The sequence below is a fragment of the Pseudopipra pipra genome, chromosome 6 (genome assembly GCF_036250125.1).
Source record: "Pseudopipra pipra isolate bDixPip1 chromosome 6, bDixPip1.hap1, whole genome shotgun sequence".
NCBI classification, from domain to species: Eukaryota; Metazoa; Chordata; class Aves; order Passeriformes; family Pipridae; genus Pseudopipra; species Pseudopipra pipra.
In genome coordinates this window covers 59,396,642-59,418,524 of record NC_087554.1, presented here as the reverse complement: position 1 = coordinate 59,418,524, position 21,883 = coordinate 59,396,642, and the positions used below count along the sequence as shown (strand labels likewise).

Genomic DNA, 21,883 nt, shown 5'->3' with positions numbered 1-21,883 from the left:
TCAGCCCAACCTAGTGGCACAGCCTTAACTTTTCTGACAAGCCTTCTTTCTCTCTCTCTGAAAATGTGTCTCTCAGTCACTTTTCAGAACACATCTTCACTACCTGCAGAGGGATTACAGGATGCAGTACATAGTGACATACCTGAACTAGAGCTGGAAGCAGAGGCAGTATCACTTTTGCAGCCTGCATTTGAATGCTGGTTTTACCAGCCTGAGATATGGAGTTGGATGGTCGAGACACTCAGGTGCCCCAGCTCACCATTTGGCACGGCACAGTGTCAGATACATCCTTAAGGCTATAGAGAGTGTAGCATGCAGGTAATGTAGCTGACCAGGAGCCAGAGGAGCTAAAAGGCTGGGCTGGAGAGTCTGAGTGAAGGACTGGTTATTGGCTGGCTGAAGAACCTTGTTTTTATCCTGAGGGCTCATGCTGGTTAGCTCATTTCTCTGCCTTTGTGTCTGTATTGAAGTTTCTAATGCAACCCACACATCTAGAGATGTTTGGGGTCTGCTTGTGCTCCATCACACCTTTGGATGTGGGATGGTGCGCACGGAGTCCCTGTGCTCTGATGTGGCACCAGCCACCATTAAGTAGGTCCTGTGACTTGATGGTGTTTATTGGCATGCGTGGTCCCTTTGGAAGGCAAAAGATAATTATACAATTATCCAGATGAGACCATGGTCTGGCCTTGGGGCTGAACACTAGCTCTTGGGGAAAATAAGATAGGCATATTAACAGGAAGTGTTTTCTGTGTGTTACCTGAAAGCATCTATGTGTGTGGTGTTCTTAGGAGAGGGGAACACTCTGTCTCTCCTGGGATCTGGAAAGACTGCTGGGTACTGGCCAGGTCTCTAAAATCATCACCTTTCTGTAGTGGAGGTGACCCATTAGGTCTGCAGCTGTGTGTCTCATGACTCTTGGCTTTTATAGGAAATAGGCTTTTTGCAACAGGTTAATTCCCTGCCAGTTCAAACCTGTGACACTTAAAGGAAGCTTTACATAAGCCTTTTATGGAGACCAGTTTTGCTGGAAAGACTCCTATTAACTGTAACAACACTAAGATTTCTTTCAGCAAAATCAATTAAAAATTACGTGCTGAAAACAGAAGCTGAATGTCTTTCCTAATTACGTACAGCCACTGTTAACAGAGCAACTTTTATTAGTGTCCTGTTTGCTTTTTCCATGGGTCAAGGCAGTGTAGACATGGGATTCCTCATGTTTGCTCTCTGTTGTTTTTTGGTTGTTTTTCTTTTTGGCAACTGGTGATTTTGTTTATTCTCATCCCATGCCCTTTTTCACATCTGGAGCCAGATCTTATTTCCCCTGGAGTCAAGGGGCTTTCCCCAGGGAGATAAATTAGCAGTTGAACTGGATCTGTGACTGATACCAGCAATGCTCTGTGGGGCAAACTGGCTGCCAGGGCAGGGGCTGTCCCAGGGATTATCGATGGTTTGCTTAGGTGCTGTGCATAGCTTTGTTTTCTTGGCAAACAAAGATAAATCTTTTGTTCAATGAGGTGTTTTTAAGCTTTTCTGAAAGAGAGAGACCTTGTAGCAGCCTGGAGACCTTATAGCAGCCTTCTAATACCTAAACAAGGCCTAAACAAGGCTGGAAAGAGACTTTTTACAAGAGTATGCAGTGAAGGACAAGGGGAAATGGCCTTAAGCTGAAGGAGGGTAGATTTAGATTAGATATTAGAAAAAAATTCTTTAATGTGAGAGTGCTGAGGCACTGGAACAGGTTGCTCAGACAAGCTGTGGCTGCTCCATCCCTGGAAGTGTTCAAGGCCAGGTTGGACGGGGCTTGGAGCAAGCTGGTCTAGTGGAAGGTGTCCCTGCCCAGGGCAGGGGGCTTGGAATTAGATGAGCTCTGAGGTCCCTTCCAACCCAAACCATATCATGATTCAGTGAAAGTTTTTGCTTGAATGTGCTGCAGCAGATGCCTCTGTAGGTACTCTTTGGTGATTTGATGGATTTTTATGCCTCCCTCTTCCCCACCGATTCTTCTGTGTATGGAGAGTCATGTTGTTTGCATCTGAGAGGAAAGGGTGGGAAAGAGCTCAACCAGTGCCAAAAGAGGCATGAGTCCCCTCTGTGGAGCACCATAACCTCTGCTGTGGGATCTGGTCCCTATTGCTCTGAGAGCTCCTAGAACTCCAGTGCTTTGCAGAACTGGAGCCCTGAAGACCAGAGTAGATATATGTAAGGAGAACAAAATGAAGGATGATGCTGTGTTATGAGAACAGCAGAAAGAATGAAATATAAGCTGATTATATGGTGAATGAGTGAAGCAAATCAGCTAAAAGCTGCAAGCTGGCACAGAATAACATATCAGCAGCCATGTTCCTACAGCAACTGCTTATTGTAGAAGAGGAATTTTCATGCCCGAGTCTCTGGAAACACTTCATTCAGCTTTAGAAAATATAAAGGGATGTCTCTGAGGGTCAGGAGTGTAGTGATGTCTGTGGCTATCTTATCTGACAGTCAACAGCTCGTGTAGACTGATTTGTGCTTCTAGACACTACATCTTCCACATAGTTTTCCACTCAGATGTGGTTGTTGCACGCTTGTGAGATGGGCTCTTTTACAGCCTCTGGCATGCAGTGCTTAAAGGGTTGTTTCTCTGTACTTGATCAAATGGAAAGTGCAGAGAAAAAAAGCCCAGCCTCTCACGTTTCGATGTCATGTTTAATCAGTCAGTGTGCAGGACAGTTTAGTCCTGATTTACAGTTATGCTTACGAAGAGCAGTCCTGTTTTGAGATCCACACATCAGATCTCTGTGCCCCATTGACTCCACTGTATATCGTCTGTGAACTTTGATGGAACTTTCCACATGACTAAGGACTACTGAATAGCCTACAGAAGTTGTTGGCTCTGCTAGTGTCTACTTTTCCTTTATGGTTATTTAAAGGGATTGATTGGAAACCTGCAAACCCTGCACATAATGAGTTTGTATAAATCATTAAAAAACAGAGCTCGAAGGGGCCTCAAGAGTTTGTCTGGTTCATACCCCGGCCCCAAGGCTGGAGAACCCTTACCTAAATGCAAACCTCTCATACTTTCACTCTTCTCCTTTGCTGTAGCTCTTACATTTGCATGTAATAACTTGTGAACTCTTACAGGCACAGACTCTCATTTACCAAACGTTTGCAATGAGAGGTCAGTGTTAGTCAGGAATTCTGGTACTGGTGCAATAGAAATAAACAGCACTGCTCCTCTGTGCAGGGGGATAAGTGATTACCTGTGATTTGTGTTCTGACATTCTTTTTGTGACTAATACATCATTACGAAGGCATTTCACAATTAAAAAGCAGGCAGATGCAATTAAGAAATAGCTATATCTAATGATTACAGACAAGTTCTTAAAGAAAGGAGATTTGGAGACCAGGTTTAGGCTCAATCTTTAAGTCCCAGAGCACCTGCAAATATTTAGATTAGGACTTCTGAAACTAAAAACATTTCTGCAAAAATATTGGTTTTCTGCCTTTCCCACCCTCTTCATTCTACTTTAAAGGCATAGAAGTCATGAGAAGGAGAAAAAACCAAAAATTTAAATAAATTTGAAGATCTTATGTAAAGTGTATTTTTAAAAATTGCCCCTAAATATTGTTGCTATGTTTTCAGCCAGAACTGTTCATCTGACTTTTAACATATTCCCTAATATCAAGGACATTCAGGTCTATGATTTTATGAATTTTGAAAACATTTGCTCTAAGATCTCCAAAATTGCCCAGCATTAATCCAGTAATTTTATTGATCTCTGTACCCATCTCGAACCGAGAAAGCTTTTAGTATTAATGTCAGAGAATATGAGCCTTGGGTTAGCATTAGAGAGGCTGATATATATAGCTGAGGAAAAGGTCTCTCTGTCAACTTTAATAAATGTTTTGTACAACTTTTTAAAACGTTATGCCAACAAAATGCTGTTGCATCTGCTCCCTCTGACTTGCTGAAATGGAGGATTTCTTGCAACGCAACATGTTGCAGCGAGTGAAGCTGCTGTGTGTGTAAGGGAGACAGTGAGAGATTCAGTGTTATTGAAATACTTGGCCTGCAGCAACTGCTGGAGCTATCCAGGGATAATTTAACTTACTCTTTTAGCTGTAGCAAGATCGGCACCTGATGTGTTCTTGGTCAGTAATACCAATGTTTAGGTTTTATTCTTTGTGCCAATGGGCAGGCAGACACTCTGCTTTTATGGAAACAGGAATTTTGTAAAGCCACACAGCAACCTTTACTATCAGTGGTGCACCGCCTTGTCTGTAGTTTCTAGTTCAGAGCCATCAGCTGCCTGTAACAATATAGATATAAACCAGAAATAATAACACAATATAAAATTTAAATTATTACATGGCAGTGCTGCATGGTATGGCATGGCAGTAACTGTCTGGTTTACAATTCAGAATTTCTGTGGGAGAAAATTCCCTTTTTTCTGCCGCTGGTACTGTGGGCAGGACAGTGGGCACAGCTTTGTTTCTGCCCTCTGTGTGCCAGCAGAGCTGGTGCTGGGGCTTGTTGTTAGCTGCTGGTGTTGGTCAGGATGCAGGATGTGAAGGCTATTCCCGTGGAGCAAGGGGAAAGCATTGCTCATCACTTGCCCTCTGAGTCATTGCAGCTTTGCTGTGAATAGGATGGAGAACCTCCCCTTTTATGAGGCCGTGCCTAAAGGCACAGTTTAGTCTTGGATTTGTATTACCTGGTTATTATTCCACTGAAGTAGTGGCGTCATTCCAGCTGACAACAATGGGAATGGGAGCAAGCCTTCAAGTCCCAACCGTGTACAAATGTGATATATTCAAAACCACGGAGATCCTCCAGGCTCTGAGCTGATTTCTTCTGAATCAATTAAAGTTTCACAAGCACAATATATTATTAACATCCAGAGCTGCTTTCACAAATCTCTCGGCAGCATAGTAGAGACGTGCTCATGAATCAGGAAAATTGCTTCCAAGTAGGAGAGGTTATTTACTAGCTAAATCCCTGATCCAGGCATACTGCCATGGAAAATTTATCCAGTAGGATGTGTATGTTCACATCTGAAGCATTTCTGATCTACATTTCAGGGAAGGCAGCAGTGTCCTGGTGCCTTGCCAGAGTGGGTCATGCCATCTTTGGTTATTGTGTTGGAAAAGGAAAGGGGCTGGAGGAGGAGGCAGGGCAGGGGTAAATGGGGAAAAGCAGGGTTAACTGTGCAAGTTAGCAGGGGGAAATTATTCCATGTGTTGTAAAGGGATGGTAGGAAGTGATCCTTTCAAACTCTTCAAGGGTTTTCAAGTAAGCCAGTGTGGGCTGTTGTAGTGAGGCTGCAGCACTTCTTGGTGTCCAGACTCTGTGGCACTCATGAGCTGGTGTGTGACATTTAGCAAGCAAGCTTTGGGTTTTCTCCTCCCTTCTCTGGATCTGGTTACATTCCTTTTGACATTTACCTGAATATGAAAATGTAGCAAGGTCCCATGTCCTTGTTGAGTTGTGCCTAAAAGCTGAGTTCATGTGCTTTGTATTTCTTGTTGTCAGTCTCTCTTAACTGTAGGTTAAGGAATCATGTGCTTATCTATGGTTTTGTCACAATCTTATCAATTTAATGTTGCTTTCTGCATTGCCTGCACCTTCTCTAAATTTTTTTCTCTCTCTTTATCCTTTGTAACCATTCTTCCTAACTGGAGCTCCCCATTCCAATGTTCCTCACGTCACTAGTTCAAAACTTGGTGCCCTAACAGCAGCTTTACAGGCAGAATTTCTACCTTCAGACACTGTTGAGCACAGAGGGAGCAAAAATCTTGGCAGCTGGCTCCTGCTCCTTGCTTCTCTGCCCAGCCTTGATAAATGAGAAAGCTAAGGAGCTCCTCTGACTCTTGCCAGCTGGCCAAGCTCCCAAAGAGATAGTCCACCCACTGCGAAGGTCAGAAGGCGGCACTGCCCGGCTGCTCTTCCCTTGCATCAGCACAGAGCGTGGAGCAAGAGCTGGTCCTGCCTGTCCTGCTCCTGCTGGGGTCTCTTTGGGGCCAGGGCCAACCCCTGCGGGAGGGTGACAGCTCTTGGTGTCCTCTGTGTCCTCTGTGCTGCTTTTGAAGAGTTCAGATTTGGGATGGCTGATGAGTGGTGGTAGGTTTAAGATAGACTGGTGTAACTCAGACCTGAAATCATGATTTTTTTTTTCCTATCCTTACACTAAGAGAAAATGCCTAAATAATGTTTTGGAAAGGAACCAGAGCAAAGGGAGACCTGCTTTCAAACCCCTAAAGCCTCAAGTCATCTGTGGCATGAGTGGGCTGAAGTTGGATTCATGAGCGGAAAGTCTCTGTTTCCCACATCCCTCTACACTGTTTTGATCTTTTGAAATTGCCCTGCTCACTCAAATGGGTGGCTACCCTGACAGGGATAGCCCCAGGGGCAAAGACAGGTATTTTGTGTGATAAAATTAATGGGAATTTGTCTTGCAGCCTGCCCTGTTTACTGCACCTTATTGACTCTACTGAGAGCTGCCTTTGGGGTCCTTTAGGACTGATGGTTTTCCCAAGCAGTCAGGAGAATTTCCTTCCAGAGCTGTTGGATGCTGCTTTTCAGCATCAGCTAGTGGCATCTCTGAATCCTCACTGGCCAGGAAGCAAGACAGCAAATGCCAAATATTGCCATGAACCAGTAAGCTGATATTGGAATGGGGACACGTGGAAGAGAGGGGAAGTCAAATGATGGTTTCTGGAGGCCTGGCTGTTACCTCTGCATGAGTTAAATGTGTCATGGAGTATCGGGTATCTCCGTGTTCTGTCATGTCTAGGACAGGTTAATTGAAGTCACTATTTGACTGTCCGAGAGGCTTCCTTACTTTCTCTTGACTTTCTTACAACCAGACTCATGCTGAAATTCTCCACCTCTTCTCCAGGGAAGCTCCAGATATTTCCAAGTCTTGTGTCTTCCTTGAGGCCTTGCTGTAGTTTGGGGTACATCAAGCTGTTCTCCTGTTCCCTGGGAGATGCAGTTAGAAGACAGCTGTCCCTCTATAGAGGTGACTTATAGGTGTGGGCACACCATTCCCAAAAGGTTCTGATTTCCCCAAAGCCCACACTGAGTATGTAAGTGTGCCTGTATCCAATGGCTATAACACAGACACTACTCACTTGCTCCCAGGCTTTCCTTGGGCTCTGTTGGCAGGGCCATGGGCAGCATTGTCCAGGGGAGTGTCTGTCCCAGGTGCTGTTATATAAGGAGGAATTTCAACATTAGTTACGTGTCTTGGCTTTAGGTTTCATTCTGTCTCTCCAGACACCAGAATTAGTCTCAGAAAATTGAGTGTGGCTACTGCAACTAAAACAAACAAACTTTATTTCACAGGCTTTGGGCTCCACTGCTTTCTGCAGGAGCATCCGCTCTTTTGGGATGTTTTCCCTTTGTTTCCCTGCCACTGAGAAGGGACAGCAGTTTTTCTGGAGATGTTGCCAAGCATAGCTAATACACTCAAATATCTGAGCTGCAGGAAGGCTGGCACTTCCAGTCAGGCTGATTAAAAAGGAAAATTTAACCTGTCCCTTTGCTCTCAGCCACCTTCCTCGATTCTGAAGGGCTGGAGGAGAGAGGGATGGATGGGCAGAGGCACAGCGCTGTTGCCATCAGGGCTGTAGAGGTTGGCTGGCACAGAGGTGTGTGCTGGGCCAGAGGTATCTGTGTAGATCATGTTCTCCCTAATGGCTTTCCTCCCCCGGTTTGAAGTCATTAATGCTCGTTAAGCCAGGATGGAAACAAACCCAAACAACAACAGTCTACAAAATAATTCCGTCACTCCAGACTGGTTCTTTTTTTTTCCTCCAGTGAAGCAATTAGTCTCCTGTGATCCCATTTTTAGCCAGACTGGAAACAGCCAGCCGGACAATAGTGAATTCCTATCCTGGCAGGGCAGTCACCGGATCCGCTCCCTGATGGGAAAGGTGAGGCGAGTTCCCTCGCCTGTCTCTGGGGGAAGAATCTCCCTAAAGAAATTCCTGTGGGCCTTGCTGAAAGCCCTATTTTTGTGCAGCCTCTCCTGGTGAGTCACAGCCTCTGGCTCTCTGGCTACTCTGAGAGCTCTCTGTACTTCGGGTGTTCTCCCAGCCCACTGCAGGGTTAACCCTTCTGTGGTTTCGCTCTCATGCATGTACAACCTGTCCCACTCGCTGGCTGATGATGTTGACTGTAGGTGCCAGAAAGTCATGAAATAATCTGTGGTTTATACCAACACAGGCCAATGTGGGACTCGCATGAAGGCGGGCAGGATTTTTCTAGTCTTGTTCATTTGAGTGGTACTTTATCCTAGGAATGGCTCAGCCTGTGTAAAGGGACAGCGCTGCAAAGCAGGGCACTGAGTGATGTGAGTGGGGTCTGGCAAAATTCAGGGTGTGTGGTAGGGAGGAGATGGGCCAGCTAAAGTCACTGAAACTGCCTTCTGAACAGGTTGCCCAGAGAAGTTGTGGATGCCCCATCCCTGGAAGTGTTTAGGTGTTCAGGTTGGATGGAGCTCTGAGCAACCTGATCTAGTGTGTGCCATCTCTGTCCATGGCTGGGAGGTTGAAACCAGGTGATTTGTATGGCCCCTTCCAACCCAAACCATTCTGTGATTCTGTTCTATGATTCTGTGAAGTCCTGTGGTGGCACCACACAGGGCTGTGACGCAGCTTGGCTGGAACCACCTGGGAAACGTCTCGATTCCTGTAACTGGTTGCAACGTGAAGTGATGTCCTCTGCCCAGGGCAAAGCCTGCAGCTGTGCCGCACACAGGGCCTTCCTCTTGCCTCTGAGGTTTTTGTAGGATGTGGGGAAGCACTGGATTCCCCCTCCATTGCTGCACCTCCTTGCAGGGCACTGCCTGCCAGGCGTGCAGCACCCTCGCCGCCCTGGAAAGCTCGGATGGGAGAGGGTATGAAAGGGCAGGTTCAGGTTGGAGAGCAGTGTGACCATGCTGCTCTGAGAGAAAGCTTAAAATCACCATAAAAAGGGACCTTGCTCTCTTTGCCTTCTAAAAAGCAGCCCTGATGGCACTTAAGCAGCTGGCCAGTGCTAAACCCGAGCACTTCCCTTTCAGGACGCAGGAAGGCTCTAAGCCCAAATCCATGTTTTAGCTCATGCACATGAGGTAAAAGCCACAGGGTTGCTAGTCAGGTGCCAGGAAAAGCTGCAGCTGCCCAGAAAAGGGCAGCTGAGGACAGAGGGGAGCTCTGCTTGCTCGGCTGCTGGGATTAACAGCAGTTCACCGCGTGTTTGAGTAGTGTGTCACCAGTGCTGGAGCTCTGACTTCTGTGGTATGAAGGTGCCGTGTGGGCACCGGGGCCGTTGGGCTGTGGAACGCTGTGCCTTGAGATGGAAAGCTGGGGTGGAGAAACACTTGGCAAAGAAATCTGCCGTGCAGGCTCATGCAGGGGATGCACAGCGAAAAGTGTTCCTGCCTGATCCCTGAAGCTTGGATCAGTGCTGGGGCAGAGCCTGCTGCATCCAAGCATTGCACTGGGTGTCAGCTGCACCCGCTCCACGCCTGGGCAGAGCCACTTTGGTTGCTGTGGAGGGATGAAAGGCTGTTGATAAGCATTGTCATCCTGCTGGGTGTTTTCTCTTTTGAGTCATTCCAGCCATGGTGATGGTTGCTGGCGGTGCCAGGAGTGACAACAAGCGCTTGGGGTGGGGGCAGCAAACCAAATGCCCAAGGGTTGAGTTCCAGGTAGCTGGGGTGGCTGTGGAGACACAGGCATATGCAATGGAAAATCAAGGATTGAAAACCAAGAGTACAAAATGAAGGAATTGGCTGGAGAGGAAGCAAGATGGGTTTGCATTTGTATCACTGTGGTGCTTCCCAAGTCACCACAAGGACAATGTGAGGTGGGAAGTGAAAGTAACCGTGTGTTTAAAAGCTGATTCCAAATGCCCTTGGACGTAATCTTGATGTGAAAGCAGCTGCTATGTCGTGTTGTGGTTGCTCTCCTGTCAATGGTCTAGCACTGCTCTCACAACCACGAGATCATTTCATGTACCATGAAATCTTTTCTTGTGCAAAATCATGAAGTTTGCGAACCATTTGTGAAGTAAAGCACTGTGAGATCTGCCTGAGAACAGAGATGAAGGAGAGGTAAACCACACGTGAATGGTGTCCCCAAAGAGCAGAGAGGACACAGGTCATTTATTGCTCCTTGTCTGCACATCCATCTAGAACAGTTCCAGGGGTTCATTACCTTTAATGTGTCTTTTGCGGGTGATGCATTTTAGCATGTTAATATTAAAATAATTCCCTCTTTATTCCTTTTTCTCGGGGCAGAGTCATTCTGCTTTACCTGAGCCTCCATGGGCTTCCATTAGTACTCAATCAATTATTTATTCATGGGAGAGTATCTGAAAACTGCAGTCCAGTCTGAGAGCAGCAGCACTTGACTGTGTAGATGAGTTTGAAATACTGAACCCACTGGAATCATCAATAACATTAAGAACTGCTTTCCTGCCACAAAATAAAAATATGGCCTTGTAGGTGGAGTGTGCTAAACCTTGATGAGGATATGAGCTAAAAACCAGTGTGCTTTAGACGTCACCTGGGTGTACCTTTAGTGAGCACAGACAAGGAGGTTTTTGAAAACCATCTTGTCTTCGAGTTGACTAACTTCTGTATTGTGATTAAAAATGTGTATTGTTGTGCAGTTCTGGCTTGTGTAAACATAGGAGGTCTGGACGGAAATTCTGTACTTCTGAGTTTTGATCTGATGTGATGCCTCAGCAAGGGGCACCAAGATTTTTGCCTGCTGTTTCTTGTCCCCCTAGACTAGAAATAAGTTTCAGTGGAGAATTGTGGTGTCTTTTTCCTGACAAAAGGGATTTATCATCAAGACGCTCGAGCATACAGTCAAGGCCTGTGTAAGCGAGAGGACAGTTTCAGATCTTCCATAGCTAAAACAGTAAGATCTGAGTATGCCTAGAGGAATATTCCCAGGTATACAGGCATACAGCACCCCTGGGTATCCTTCTCCATGGTCATATGTTCCAGAGGCCAAAGTGCCCCACTGCACTGAGGAGATTGGAGTTGGGTTGCAGTGATTCTCATGCAGGGACTTGACATATCAATGTGCTAAAATCTCAAGAGCTGTGCAGTGTAAAGACAGGCTTTCCTTGTTCATGTCCCATTTTTATCCTTTTTCTCGATAGAGTCAGTGGAGACTGCTTATTTTCGTTTTCTGATTCATTTGTTTCACATATAACAGGAACAAGGGAGTTGGCAGCTCTTTGTGCATGGTAGCCATGTCAGGTGAGCATCACTTGACTTCTGCTCTAAGTTACTTCTGTTTTGCTTGCAATCAGGCAACCACCTAAGGCACCTAATTTGGGAACTTTGATAGCCTTGTGATCTGGTCAGTCAAATTTTAGAGGGGCTGAAGTGCCTTGGGAAAGCACCTGTTTCCCTGTGCCAGCTGAAGAGAGAGCCTGAACCAGTGAGACTCGTGGGTTAAGTGCCTGATGTGACATGAGGATATTTTTCATGGGCAGTTTGGGGTCTGTTTGATGCTATGGCATTTGGGGTGACACATGGGATCTAGTCTGTCCCTGTTGGCCTGGCACAAAGGTCAGTGTCACAGGTTCCTGCATGCAGGCAGCTTGGGAGGAGTCCTCCAGAGTGGGAGTGGAGCTGCAGAGAGCTCGACATGCCCAGCCTGGAATTCCACCTGGCTCTGCCCTGCTTATCCACAGTCCTTGGGCTTCACACAGCCTGGAGTGAATCACCTGTAATGAGTGAATAGCAACAGTAATCCACATGAAATGAAAAACTAAATCTTGGGATGATGACCTATTTGCTAGGCTCCCACAAAAACCTCTTCTATCTGATATTTAAGTGGTGGTTGTGGCCAAAAGCAGGGAGACCAGAGCATTTAGGAAAGCACTTTGTTTGCCTGCAGGTTCCCTGGAGTCTTAGGAAAAAAAGAGTCAATGATATCAGTGATGGTGTCAGTTTGTTCCAAGGGGAGCCAGGCAGTACCCCCTCCTGTGCAGTACTGGGATGCCTGTGTGCTTTGTGCCCACAATGTGTCACTAGCACGGAGACTGTTCTTTTGCTCTGCACATAAAAATTCAGTGCAGATGGTGAGAGTTTCAAAAGTATCTGCGCTGGGCCAGCACAGATGCTCCTTCAAAAGTTAGTAGTAAGTTTGCCAGTGGAAATCTACAGGCTAAAGCAAGGTGCTTTCAAAAATCCTGTCTAAAAATACAGTACTTCTGCCTTCAGCTTTGTTTATTCCATTATAGAAAGGAGATTAGTGCCTATAGCCTTAGCTTTATAAATCTGGATCTGTAATTCAGAGCCTTAATAAGGTTAAGTAATTTTTTTTCTCAGAGTCTATTTCAAAATTGAGTTAACTTGACAGGACTTTTTTCCACTGATTTACCTGGATTCAGGATCAGGCTCAGAGTAAAGTTAATCTTATCCATATCAGATGAATGTGGGGAAGTCTACCTGACAAGACATACAGGTTCAGTGCAGGAGTGGCCTTCCCAAAGAGCCCTGCTGGCATTGCCAGTACCAGCCCAGGTTGATCTGCTGCTCAAGCTGTCACCAGAGGCAGTCTGCACACATCATCCTGATGGATAGGGCCATCTTTATTTTTATTTCTATTTTCTTTGATATTTCTGAGAGTGAAATATTCCTAGTAAGACTGGAGTGTGGGGAGGGTGGATGTCATGGAAGCAGTGAGATTAGCAGTGAGAGCAGGAGAGTTGCTTTAGTGTTGGCTGCCTCCTCATTCCCCCAGGGCAGGCTCAGTGGCACACAGTGGTGAAATGGGGACCTGCCACTATGTGCTGGTGAAAGGAGGAGCCTTTACAGCAGCACAGTCCAACCCTGATCCTACCAGGACAGCTTGGAGATGGGACTGGGCCTTCGAGCAGCTCTGTGGTGGGCTGTGGGCAGTTGGTGATGGCTAATCTTGGATAACTCTTTCACTCCATCTTGCAGCGTTGAGACCGTGTTGTGCTGTGGGATCAAACCTGATTTCATTTTAATTTCTGTATCAGGCTTTGAGTCAACATTAGTCTATTTTTGTCTAAGTGACACAACAGGCTTATGCTTTTTAACATCTCCTGGCACCATCAGTCATAAGCCCACACCTGATTTTGTTTCGTGCATTTGGGTCTCAAGTCTGTTGTACTCCTCTTCTGAAGACTGCAGGCAATGGGATGCACAGAAAGAAGCATTGTGGTTGTGTTGTTTTTTTTTTTTCTCTTTCCCTCTCTTTCTGGCAAGGGTAAAATAGGAGCTCTGTTGGGAGCAACTCAGCAAGTAATGTTTCAGGGCCAGCAAATTCCAGTGCTGCTGCCCAGTGGGACTGAGGAGTCTATCATAGGACTAGGCTGGCGGCTCATCTGGAGAGGGAACGCGTGGCGTGCATACCAAAAGCTGGACACGAGGCCTTTTTCTGTCCACCTCTCCCCTTCCTGCACTAAACAGGAGGACATTTGCTCTGGGATTCAGGGAAATACCTCAAGTGTAACTCCTCTTTCCTGATTAGAGTCCCACATGAAAGTGCAGCAGATAAATATATAGATTATATATACGCATATATATAAAAAAAGTACATACACCAATTTGGACATATATATATATATATATAGGAATTGTGCCATCTTTGGGATTACTCCAACATGGCAATCTCCAGCGCGTCTGTGTTTCAGCAGTAATGGCTCTGGCTCGTGGCTGCCCCATTTCACAAGAGTGTCTTTTTGTCCTTGTAAAGCTGCCTTTGGACACTGTCATTAGCTCTCCTACAGCTGCCATGTGTGTGATAAAGGGGAAGCTTATAAGTGTGCCTGACCCCAGAGGGACTCAAGACACCCGTGAGGTCCCACTGGATCTGTACCAGTTGGATTCAGATCCACTAACATGGTGGAAGCTTTGTGATTATCTGTTGTGGTATGCCGAGAGTTTTTTAGTTATGCCTGTATACTTGAGCCTACCACTCTGTTTTAACTGGAGGATGAATCATGCCTGCTCATCTCAGCAGCAATGAAATCCTCTGAGTAATTGTGTTCGCTTCCACAGGCACTTTTCTGAAGTGCCCAGAGGGAGGGGAGGTGGGACGGCTGGCACTTCAAACCATGAGAGGTCTTGGATCCCTGGTCATGCCATCTTTGCTGTAAGAGAAGTCGGTGCCTTGGGCGCTGCTTCGTCTCTGGAGCAGCAGGCCCAGGGAGTGCCCAAGGGCAGGGATGGTGTTCTGATGTGGTCTGGGGAACTGGGTTCCAGCGAGCCCCTGCCAGCAGGAAGGGGTCAGGCAGACGGGCAGCTGGCAGCACTGGGTTCCAGCCCATCTCTGCCAAAATCCCCCGGCGCTGCCTTAACCCAGGCAGATTGCTTGCATAAACTTGTCCTTGTGCTTGAAGAGCCGCTTGACTTTTAAGATTAAAATGTAATAACAGCTCTTCTGGATATAAGTACTGCCACTCTGAGTTTAGTCTGAAGCCCAAACAGCAGGGCAGGACTGTATTTTAAAGCTTATTCAGACTTATCCCTGTGAGTGTGCAAGACTGACACCGAGTGCCTTTGGATATCCTGAAGAGCACAGATGCAGGTGGGTGTGAGGATCTCCCTCTGTCTGGCACAAATTCACACACCTGTGACCTTGCCCTCAGGCGGCCCTTGGGCATGTGCTGTGATGAGAGTTTTTAGAGAAGTTCATCTGTGTGTTCTGGTGTTGTTTCTGACCCCAGACATGAATCCCTATTGCATCAGTCTATAACATCCTGTGTTGCAAGAGAGGTGGAGCCTGCTTTGGAGGCTGGGTGTCCGTAATCCATCTCAACTTTATCCTAACCCACAGGTGCAGAGCATTTTAAAAGGTCTGTGCTCTGTGTGCCAGCAGGCAGGGATTAGGTGATGCAGAGAAAAGCCATGAGGCTCTGTTGTATTCTACCACATTCCTTCCCTGCAGCTCTCTGCAGAGTCTGTAGGGTGTGCTGTGGTGGGATGAGGCTGTAAAGTCCCCAGGCATGGTGCTGGAGCACTGCTCAGGTGCTGAGATGCTCTGCCTCCCACAGCTGCCCAAAGCAGCCAGCAAGGACAGGCGGCTGTCTCCTGTTCAATGGCCTAGCAATGAGTGTGGATTTTCAGTGGAGTTTCTCTTACTCATACCACTTATCCTGAGTCTGAGTTGGATCCTTGAATCATTATATCACATTTCTGCTATTGCTTTGTTTTTGGGAAATGAGAAGTTCAGCCTGGAGCCATGGTGGCTGTATTTACGGTCCCTAAACACTTAAGTGTGGTCAGCTTTTGAAAACAACTTCTGGCTGTTAGGACAGTGCAGAAGGGCACTTGCTATGTTTCGTTGCTACTGTCTGGTAATTATGAATTACAGAATCTGGAGACATCTTCCCTTCATTTCTGTCCTGTCACATTGCACTGCAGGTTGCAATACACCATATCCAGGCTGTCTGCATGCCTACTGGTGGTCTGAATGTGTTTGCACCTCAGAGGTTGTTTGGAAACCAGAAGAAATGTTTTCTTTACCCAAAAGAATGTTTTTCAAGGAAACAAGGAGTTGAAGTTATATTTTGCAGTCCCTGTGCTGTAATTTGGACGTTACTTCGTGCGGTACTGGGAAGGATGGAGCACACAGACTAAATCCCATGGGATTTTGGGGATTGTACTGTGAAGCTGTGGGTGTGTAAAGCAATGCTTTGCATCTCAGCATGTCAGCCCCATGCAGTGATTTATGTAAATGGTTATACACAGGTTATATGCTGTGTAACAAAGTCCTACCTCTAGTTCTTCACTTGGTGCTGTGCCCACGAGGGTGCCCTGTGTAAGCACAGGGGGGCTGCTCCACCTGTGCTAATTTTTCCCTTTAAAATATGACAGGAGTTGAATTAGATGAAGCCTCTGAGGCTGGAAGGGAGCAACAGCTCATCCTTTTAATTGGCAGCAAAACTCAGGATTTCAAACTGTTTTTCTCCAGCTCAGTGCAGCTTGATCTTTTTCTGATCTGGTGTTTCATTTGTGATTTCAGTGTTTCCTCCTACCCTAAAGATGTTTCTAAGCAAATAGCAGCAGCTTAGCCTGAGTTTTTTATGTCTTAGCTCTGGTGGAATATGTTACAGGTCAGCTTCAGCCTGTATTTACTGCTGTCTGCTCACACTCAGCTTTACCACTGCCTAGGAAATTTGCTTAACTCTTCCTTGATGCTGTGAGAATATGAGTTTCTGGTTATAAAAGCTTACTTGACCATAAAAATACATTTTGGTTGTTATTAGAAAAATATAGGAGATGTGAACCATTTTCTGTGAAGGAATTTATAAGGGAGTTCTCTACAACCCAAGACACATGAGATTAGCAATAGCCTTAATTCCCAAAGTGGTATTAAATCTTGGGAACAAAGCATGAAGGTCCCCTGGTCCAAACCTGGTGGGAACAGATCAATGAAAATAATTTTTTTTTTTTAATTTTGTTACTGATTCTCCAAAATTTGATGTGGAAAGAAATAGAAAATTGTTTCAGATTTTGTGGGCCCAAAATAACTGTCAGGGCTTTTGTAAAACAAATATTTTTTTGTAAGTCAAGACAGCGTTGGTTTCAAGTAAACTAGAATATTTTATTTGGATGTTACTGATGAATGCAAAGGAAAATGGGAAACAATATCAGCTTCACATGAGTGTTCAGGGCTTTACATAAAACTGAGACCTCCATTTCATCTCCTCATTGAACCAAAATATGGGTTCAAATCTGTTGTCCACTGTGTTTGGAGCAGAGCCTCCAACTTGAAAAATCCTGCCTCTTTAAGTACCTTACCAACTGTGCTATTCCACAGGTTGTATATCTTTCATTCTCCTCTGCTGAAGTTGCTTCATTTCACACACACAAAAAAATAATTACAATGTCACTGGAGAAGGAGTTGGAAATGTGTATTGCTTTGGCTACAGAGCAGGCAATAGAAAAACATTTTTCTCCATCATGATGGAGATTTCAGTATTTCTATGAAGTCAAATGACTTCAGCAGAAGAGGTGGAGAAAAATCAAAATCTCCTCCCTGCTTGTGAAGGGGTTTGAATGCACATTTGCTCACCCAAAAGTGTTTCCAAGGAGTGTCTATGGGGAAAGTTTTTTTTCCCTTTCAGAAATGCCAAAATTACTCATTTGGCTAATTTCAGGTTTGGGGACTTTGATTTTCTTTGTGTATGTTTTAAAACCATTTGGCTGGACTTTGACATTGGTCACATCTACCTTTGTGTCCGACTCCCAATGCTCTGCACCTACAGCTTCTGTGGCTGAATGATTTGCATTCAGATGGGAACACCAGGCTTTTACAAGCTTTAAACTGGACCTTTGAGATTAGCAAACCTGGGAGAACCTTGAACTGAGGCAAGAAGCCAGTTTCTGCCACCCCTCCTCCTCTGAAGAAGATCCTTACTACATGTACAGCTCTTACCACAACAGGGAGGTAAAACCAAAATAAGGGGAAAAAACCCCCAAACTTCATCTTTTCAAACATGGTTTGTGCATCACGAGTGAGATGGTCAGAGTAGAGCAAGTGGCAGGTACGTGTATAACACATATTCACTGGCACAACTCCATAGTGCAGGGAGATTGCATTTGACAGATTGCTTCGGAAAAGGACCAGATCATCTGCAATTGTAATTTTGGGTTTTTTACGCATGTCAAACTCGAGCAGCAGATGTGTAAAGAACACCTCTTCCAGAGAGTGACGCTGAAGCAGCTCATTTTGTCACTTCTTCTGGGTCTAGACTAAACCAAGACCGTTAAGCTGATGTGCCGTAGCTTGTGGGTGAGGACAAAGACGGCCTTTCTGAGTCAGGATGAAGCCTGTTTTCCAGGGAAGGCTTGCCAGTGAAAGGCAGAACCTCAGCCGGACCTCTGAAACGCAGCCTCAGAAAACCTCTCTGCCGTTATAGCTTCATGGAACTGCTAAAAATATTGAATGGAAAATGCAAGTATTAAGGAAATGAGGTAGATTTGGACCTTCTGAGCTGGATGACTTCCAGTTTCATCAGCTTCCCGGAATTCTTGCGAAAATGAAGAGCTCCTTGTAAATCTGAGAAGCTGTCAGTGTTTTTCCTCTCATGTGGCTGTGCTGGTTCACAGGGTATCAATGTGTGGGGGGACCTGTCAACATCAAGCAGCGAGTTCAGAGCTTAACGATGGGATGGCTTGAGACAAATGCACAAACCACAACTTTCCCAGAGAATTATCTTATGGGGCAGCTGGAGAGAGCAGGCTCCAATGGAGCCATGTGGCTGAGCCAGCCACTGCCCATCCTAAAATGATCTGCACGTAGCAAGGGCCTGAGCAAGCAAGAGCCAGAGTAATGTCACATTACAGGCTATGTGAAAATAGAAAATGTTGGATTTCACGTTGCTGGACAGAAGTCAAGAGAAGCTGGTATTTCAGCTGCAGGAGGAGACAACAGGCACTGTTAATGAGTGTAGCGTGCCATATGGAGAAGCCAAAGGGCTGGAGGTTTGCCTCATGTGGTTAAAACTGTGCTCATCCAGTGAGAGGCAGAGAGTTTAAATTCAGTGGCAGTCACACAGGTAGAGGCTCTCTGGGAGGATGCAGCGAACGCAGAGCACTCTCACACCTGCAGAGCTGTGCTGAGCATGGTGCATTATGCAGCTAACAGGGGTTTGGGGGCTCCTGCAGCATGTCCTGTGGGGCAGAGACTGGGAAGTGGCAGCTTGCCTGGAGATGTGGTCGGCAGAGCCGGCCCTGCTCTGTAGCTGTCTCTTGCTGCTCCATGTACGTGACTCTTTCTGCTGACTCAAATGTAAGGATGGTGTATTTTGAGGTATTCCCAAAGCATGCCAGGACATGGTTGATGTTGCAGGGAGTGAGGGGAGGTTTTCAAGGGGATTATCGAGCGAGTTCACCAAAACTCCCCTTCCAGTTGTACCTTTAAGGGCACACCACTACAGTCAGCACTGCCCAGGACCAAGCAGTGTTTGCTACATTTAAACCCAAGCCAAGAATAAACTGCACGTTTCAACCACATCGCTGCAGATTCCTGGAAACAAGGCCTGCCTTTGTGCTTGGAGGGCTTCCTGGCTCTGCCAGGAACCACAGGGAAGAGCAACAGGAGCTTTGGCTGTAAAGTGGTGCTGAAGATGGACTGTCATGGGCGACCAAGCACAATACCTCTCACTGTGCTCGCCTAAAGCCTTCCCAGGACAAGCCTTTGCCCACAGGCCTTAGCAGCCATTCGTGATTCTCAGAAGGGAAAAAAATAAGTGTCTCCCGCTGAGCGTCCCGCCCAGAGCAAACACTGCAGCAGGAGACAGGCGTGGGCACTGTCCCTGCCATCCAGGTTTCAGTGGCCACTGGATGGCTGGTGGGCCTGCTGGGAAGGGCAGAAGCATTGCAGCAGGCCTTTTGCTGGCTTGTGTTGCCAAGCTGAGTTAAAGTCGAAGAGAGAGGATGTGTGATCTTGTGATTAAGATCTGGACCTGGAATTCAGGAAGCTGGTGTTCGGTCTTGTCTCTGGGGGACACGGGCAAGTTTCTTAACCTCTATCCCTTGCTTTCCCATCCATTCAAGAGAGTAATAATACTTTTCCTTATCTCTTTAGGAGAGGATGTGGCTCTGATTGTCTTAACACAATGTGTCCTTGATCTTTCCACTGCAACAGTGGAGGGAGAGATGTCTCAAGCCCCAGAGAAGCTTCCTGTGGTGGTATGGGCTGTGGAAATGCCAATGCACAGCAGAGCCATCAACCACATGATTTTCACTTTAGGATCACAGATGGAGGATGAACAGGATCAGGCTGAATTCAGATTTCAGCTCACCTGTGGGTTTTCATGGTGATATGGAGATGCCACCACCTATGATAGGATGGGAACCATTTTAAACTAAAAGAGGAGAGACTTACATTAGATATTAGGAAGAAGGTCTTTACTCAGAGGGTAGTGAGGCACTATCACAGGCTGTCCAGAGAAACTTTGGATCACCCATCCCCAGAAGTGTTCAAGACCAGTTTGGGTGGGGCTTTTGGTCTAGTGGAAGGTGCCTCTGCCCATGGCAGTGGGCTTGGAACCAGATGATCTTTAAAGTCTCTTCCAGTTCTTCAATTCTATGATACTATGTTACCACCCTCCCCATTGCTCCCGCTTTCCAGGGAAATAGATGTCCAACCAGAGGGCAAAGTGGATCAAGATCCAGCATGGCTTTCATGAAGAGGCCCTGAGACCATCAAATGTATTTAGTTTTTTGGTCATGATCTGGGCATAGGAATGACTTTGAAGGTGCCTTTGTCTAGGACTACAAGGTGTCCTCCACCTCAGTAAAATGGTGATGGCAACACCTCCCTGCTACAGAGCTGCAGTGAGGGTTCTGGGCAGCTCTTGGGCCAATACTTGAGACAGTTCAAAAAATGAGCTGTGACATGTTTGTGCTGCACAGAGCTCCCGTCATAGCTCCTTTCCTCCATCTCCAGTGGTGTCTGGAGCTCGTTTGACAGCTGAAAAACAGAGGTGCTATGAGCTGGTGTATTTTTAGGCAGGCATTGCCTAAGTCTGCAGGTGACCCCATGCTTTCTGGTCATGTTCCTGACAGTGCTTCTGACTGTGGGCTATTCCCTTGGGCAGTCTCAAGGTCAGGCAAGCTGATAAGCTTTGTTAGGGCTCTGTCATTTTGACAGATCTGCTTTTGATGAGGAGCTCCCTGGCTGTTAAAGGTGATGTATTGGAAAATGTGCCTCTCTGCAGCTTGTTGGGCTGCAGGTCTCTTGACAATGACAAGGAGGTCCCTACCCGAATGAGCACTATGGGGAAAGTTCACTTCTTATATTAGTGTGCTGCTGGAATCAATACAGCTGTGAGGATTTAAAAACTTTGCCTTATGGTGGAGGCATCCCATGCTGCCCAGAGATTCCCACTGCCCACGTGGTGTGATGTCGGAAGGGAGTTTCTTTTCTTCATAGCCTGGATAATGCTCCAGTTGGGGTTTATTAGTCAGACTTGCCCCGATACAGGGAAGTCTGTGGCTGAAACCCCCACACCTTGGGAGAAGAGGGGATCTGCTGCCCCTCTGCAGAGGTCTTGTTCGCCTCCCAAGCTCCAACTGTCTGCTCCAGTGCTTTGCTGAATCAGAGCACGTCCCGTGCAGTGCATTTTGCTGCATCATAACATCCTTACACAACCTGACAGCTCTGGCAACCTCTGCTCCAGTGAGTCCCAGAGCTAAATGAGCAGGAGCCCTGCCAGCCAGGCTTGTGGTGAGTTTGGAAAGCCATGTGGGCGAAATCCTGTAGCACTTGCCCCTTTTAAATGCTATTCGGCAGAATAGTGTTTGTTCGTCCCTCCCTTTTGTAAGAGATGAAGTAAAAGAAAACCCCATCCTGCATGACTTTTGTTTATTTTTTTGTGATGATGAATCTTGCCCAGTTTACAGGTTGAGCTTCTGAGGCCTGGGATGCTGCCTCCATCTGTGCTGGGGCTGCTCCAAGCACGTAGCAACTCTGTGAATGATTCTCATTGCAGGGACTTGAAACTGGACAACGTGCTGCTGGACTATGAGGGACACTGCAAGCTGGCAGACTTTGGAATGTGCAAAGAGGGCATTCATGACGGCATCACCACAGCCACCTTCTGTGGTACGCCAGACTACATCGCTCCAGAGGTATAGGAAACCTTTCTTTGGCCAGGAAAACTTGGTTACAATATGGAAAGCACAGGTTAGCTTTGGAACAGCCAGTGTACTCCCTGGTATCTTTAGCTGTGCCTTATTTGACTGCCAAGCTCAAGGCTTCCTCCTAAATGTGTAATCAATCCCTTGTGCAAACAAAGTATGAGTAAATCTTCAGGCTGCTGTATGCACCAGAGTAAGCCTATATTTTTGATTAGAAAACATGAGATGAAAAATGGAAATAGAGCTGCAAAAATCTTGAGAGT

General features: G+C 46.3%; 1 protein-coding gene across 1 annotated transcript in view; it reads left to right on the top strand.

Moving 5' to 3' along the window:
• The window catches only part of PRKCH (protein kinase C eta), a 119,320-nt gene that overhangs the window by 77,565 nt on the left and 19,872 nt on the right, over nt 1-21,883 (top strand). The window contains exon 11 of the mRNA XM_064659430.1: nt 21,473-21,611. Coding sequence (XP_064515500.1) covers nt 21,473-21,611 — 139 coding nt within the window. The remainder of the gene's footprint in view (nt 1-21,472; nt 21,612-21,883) is intronic.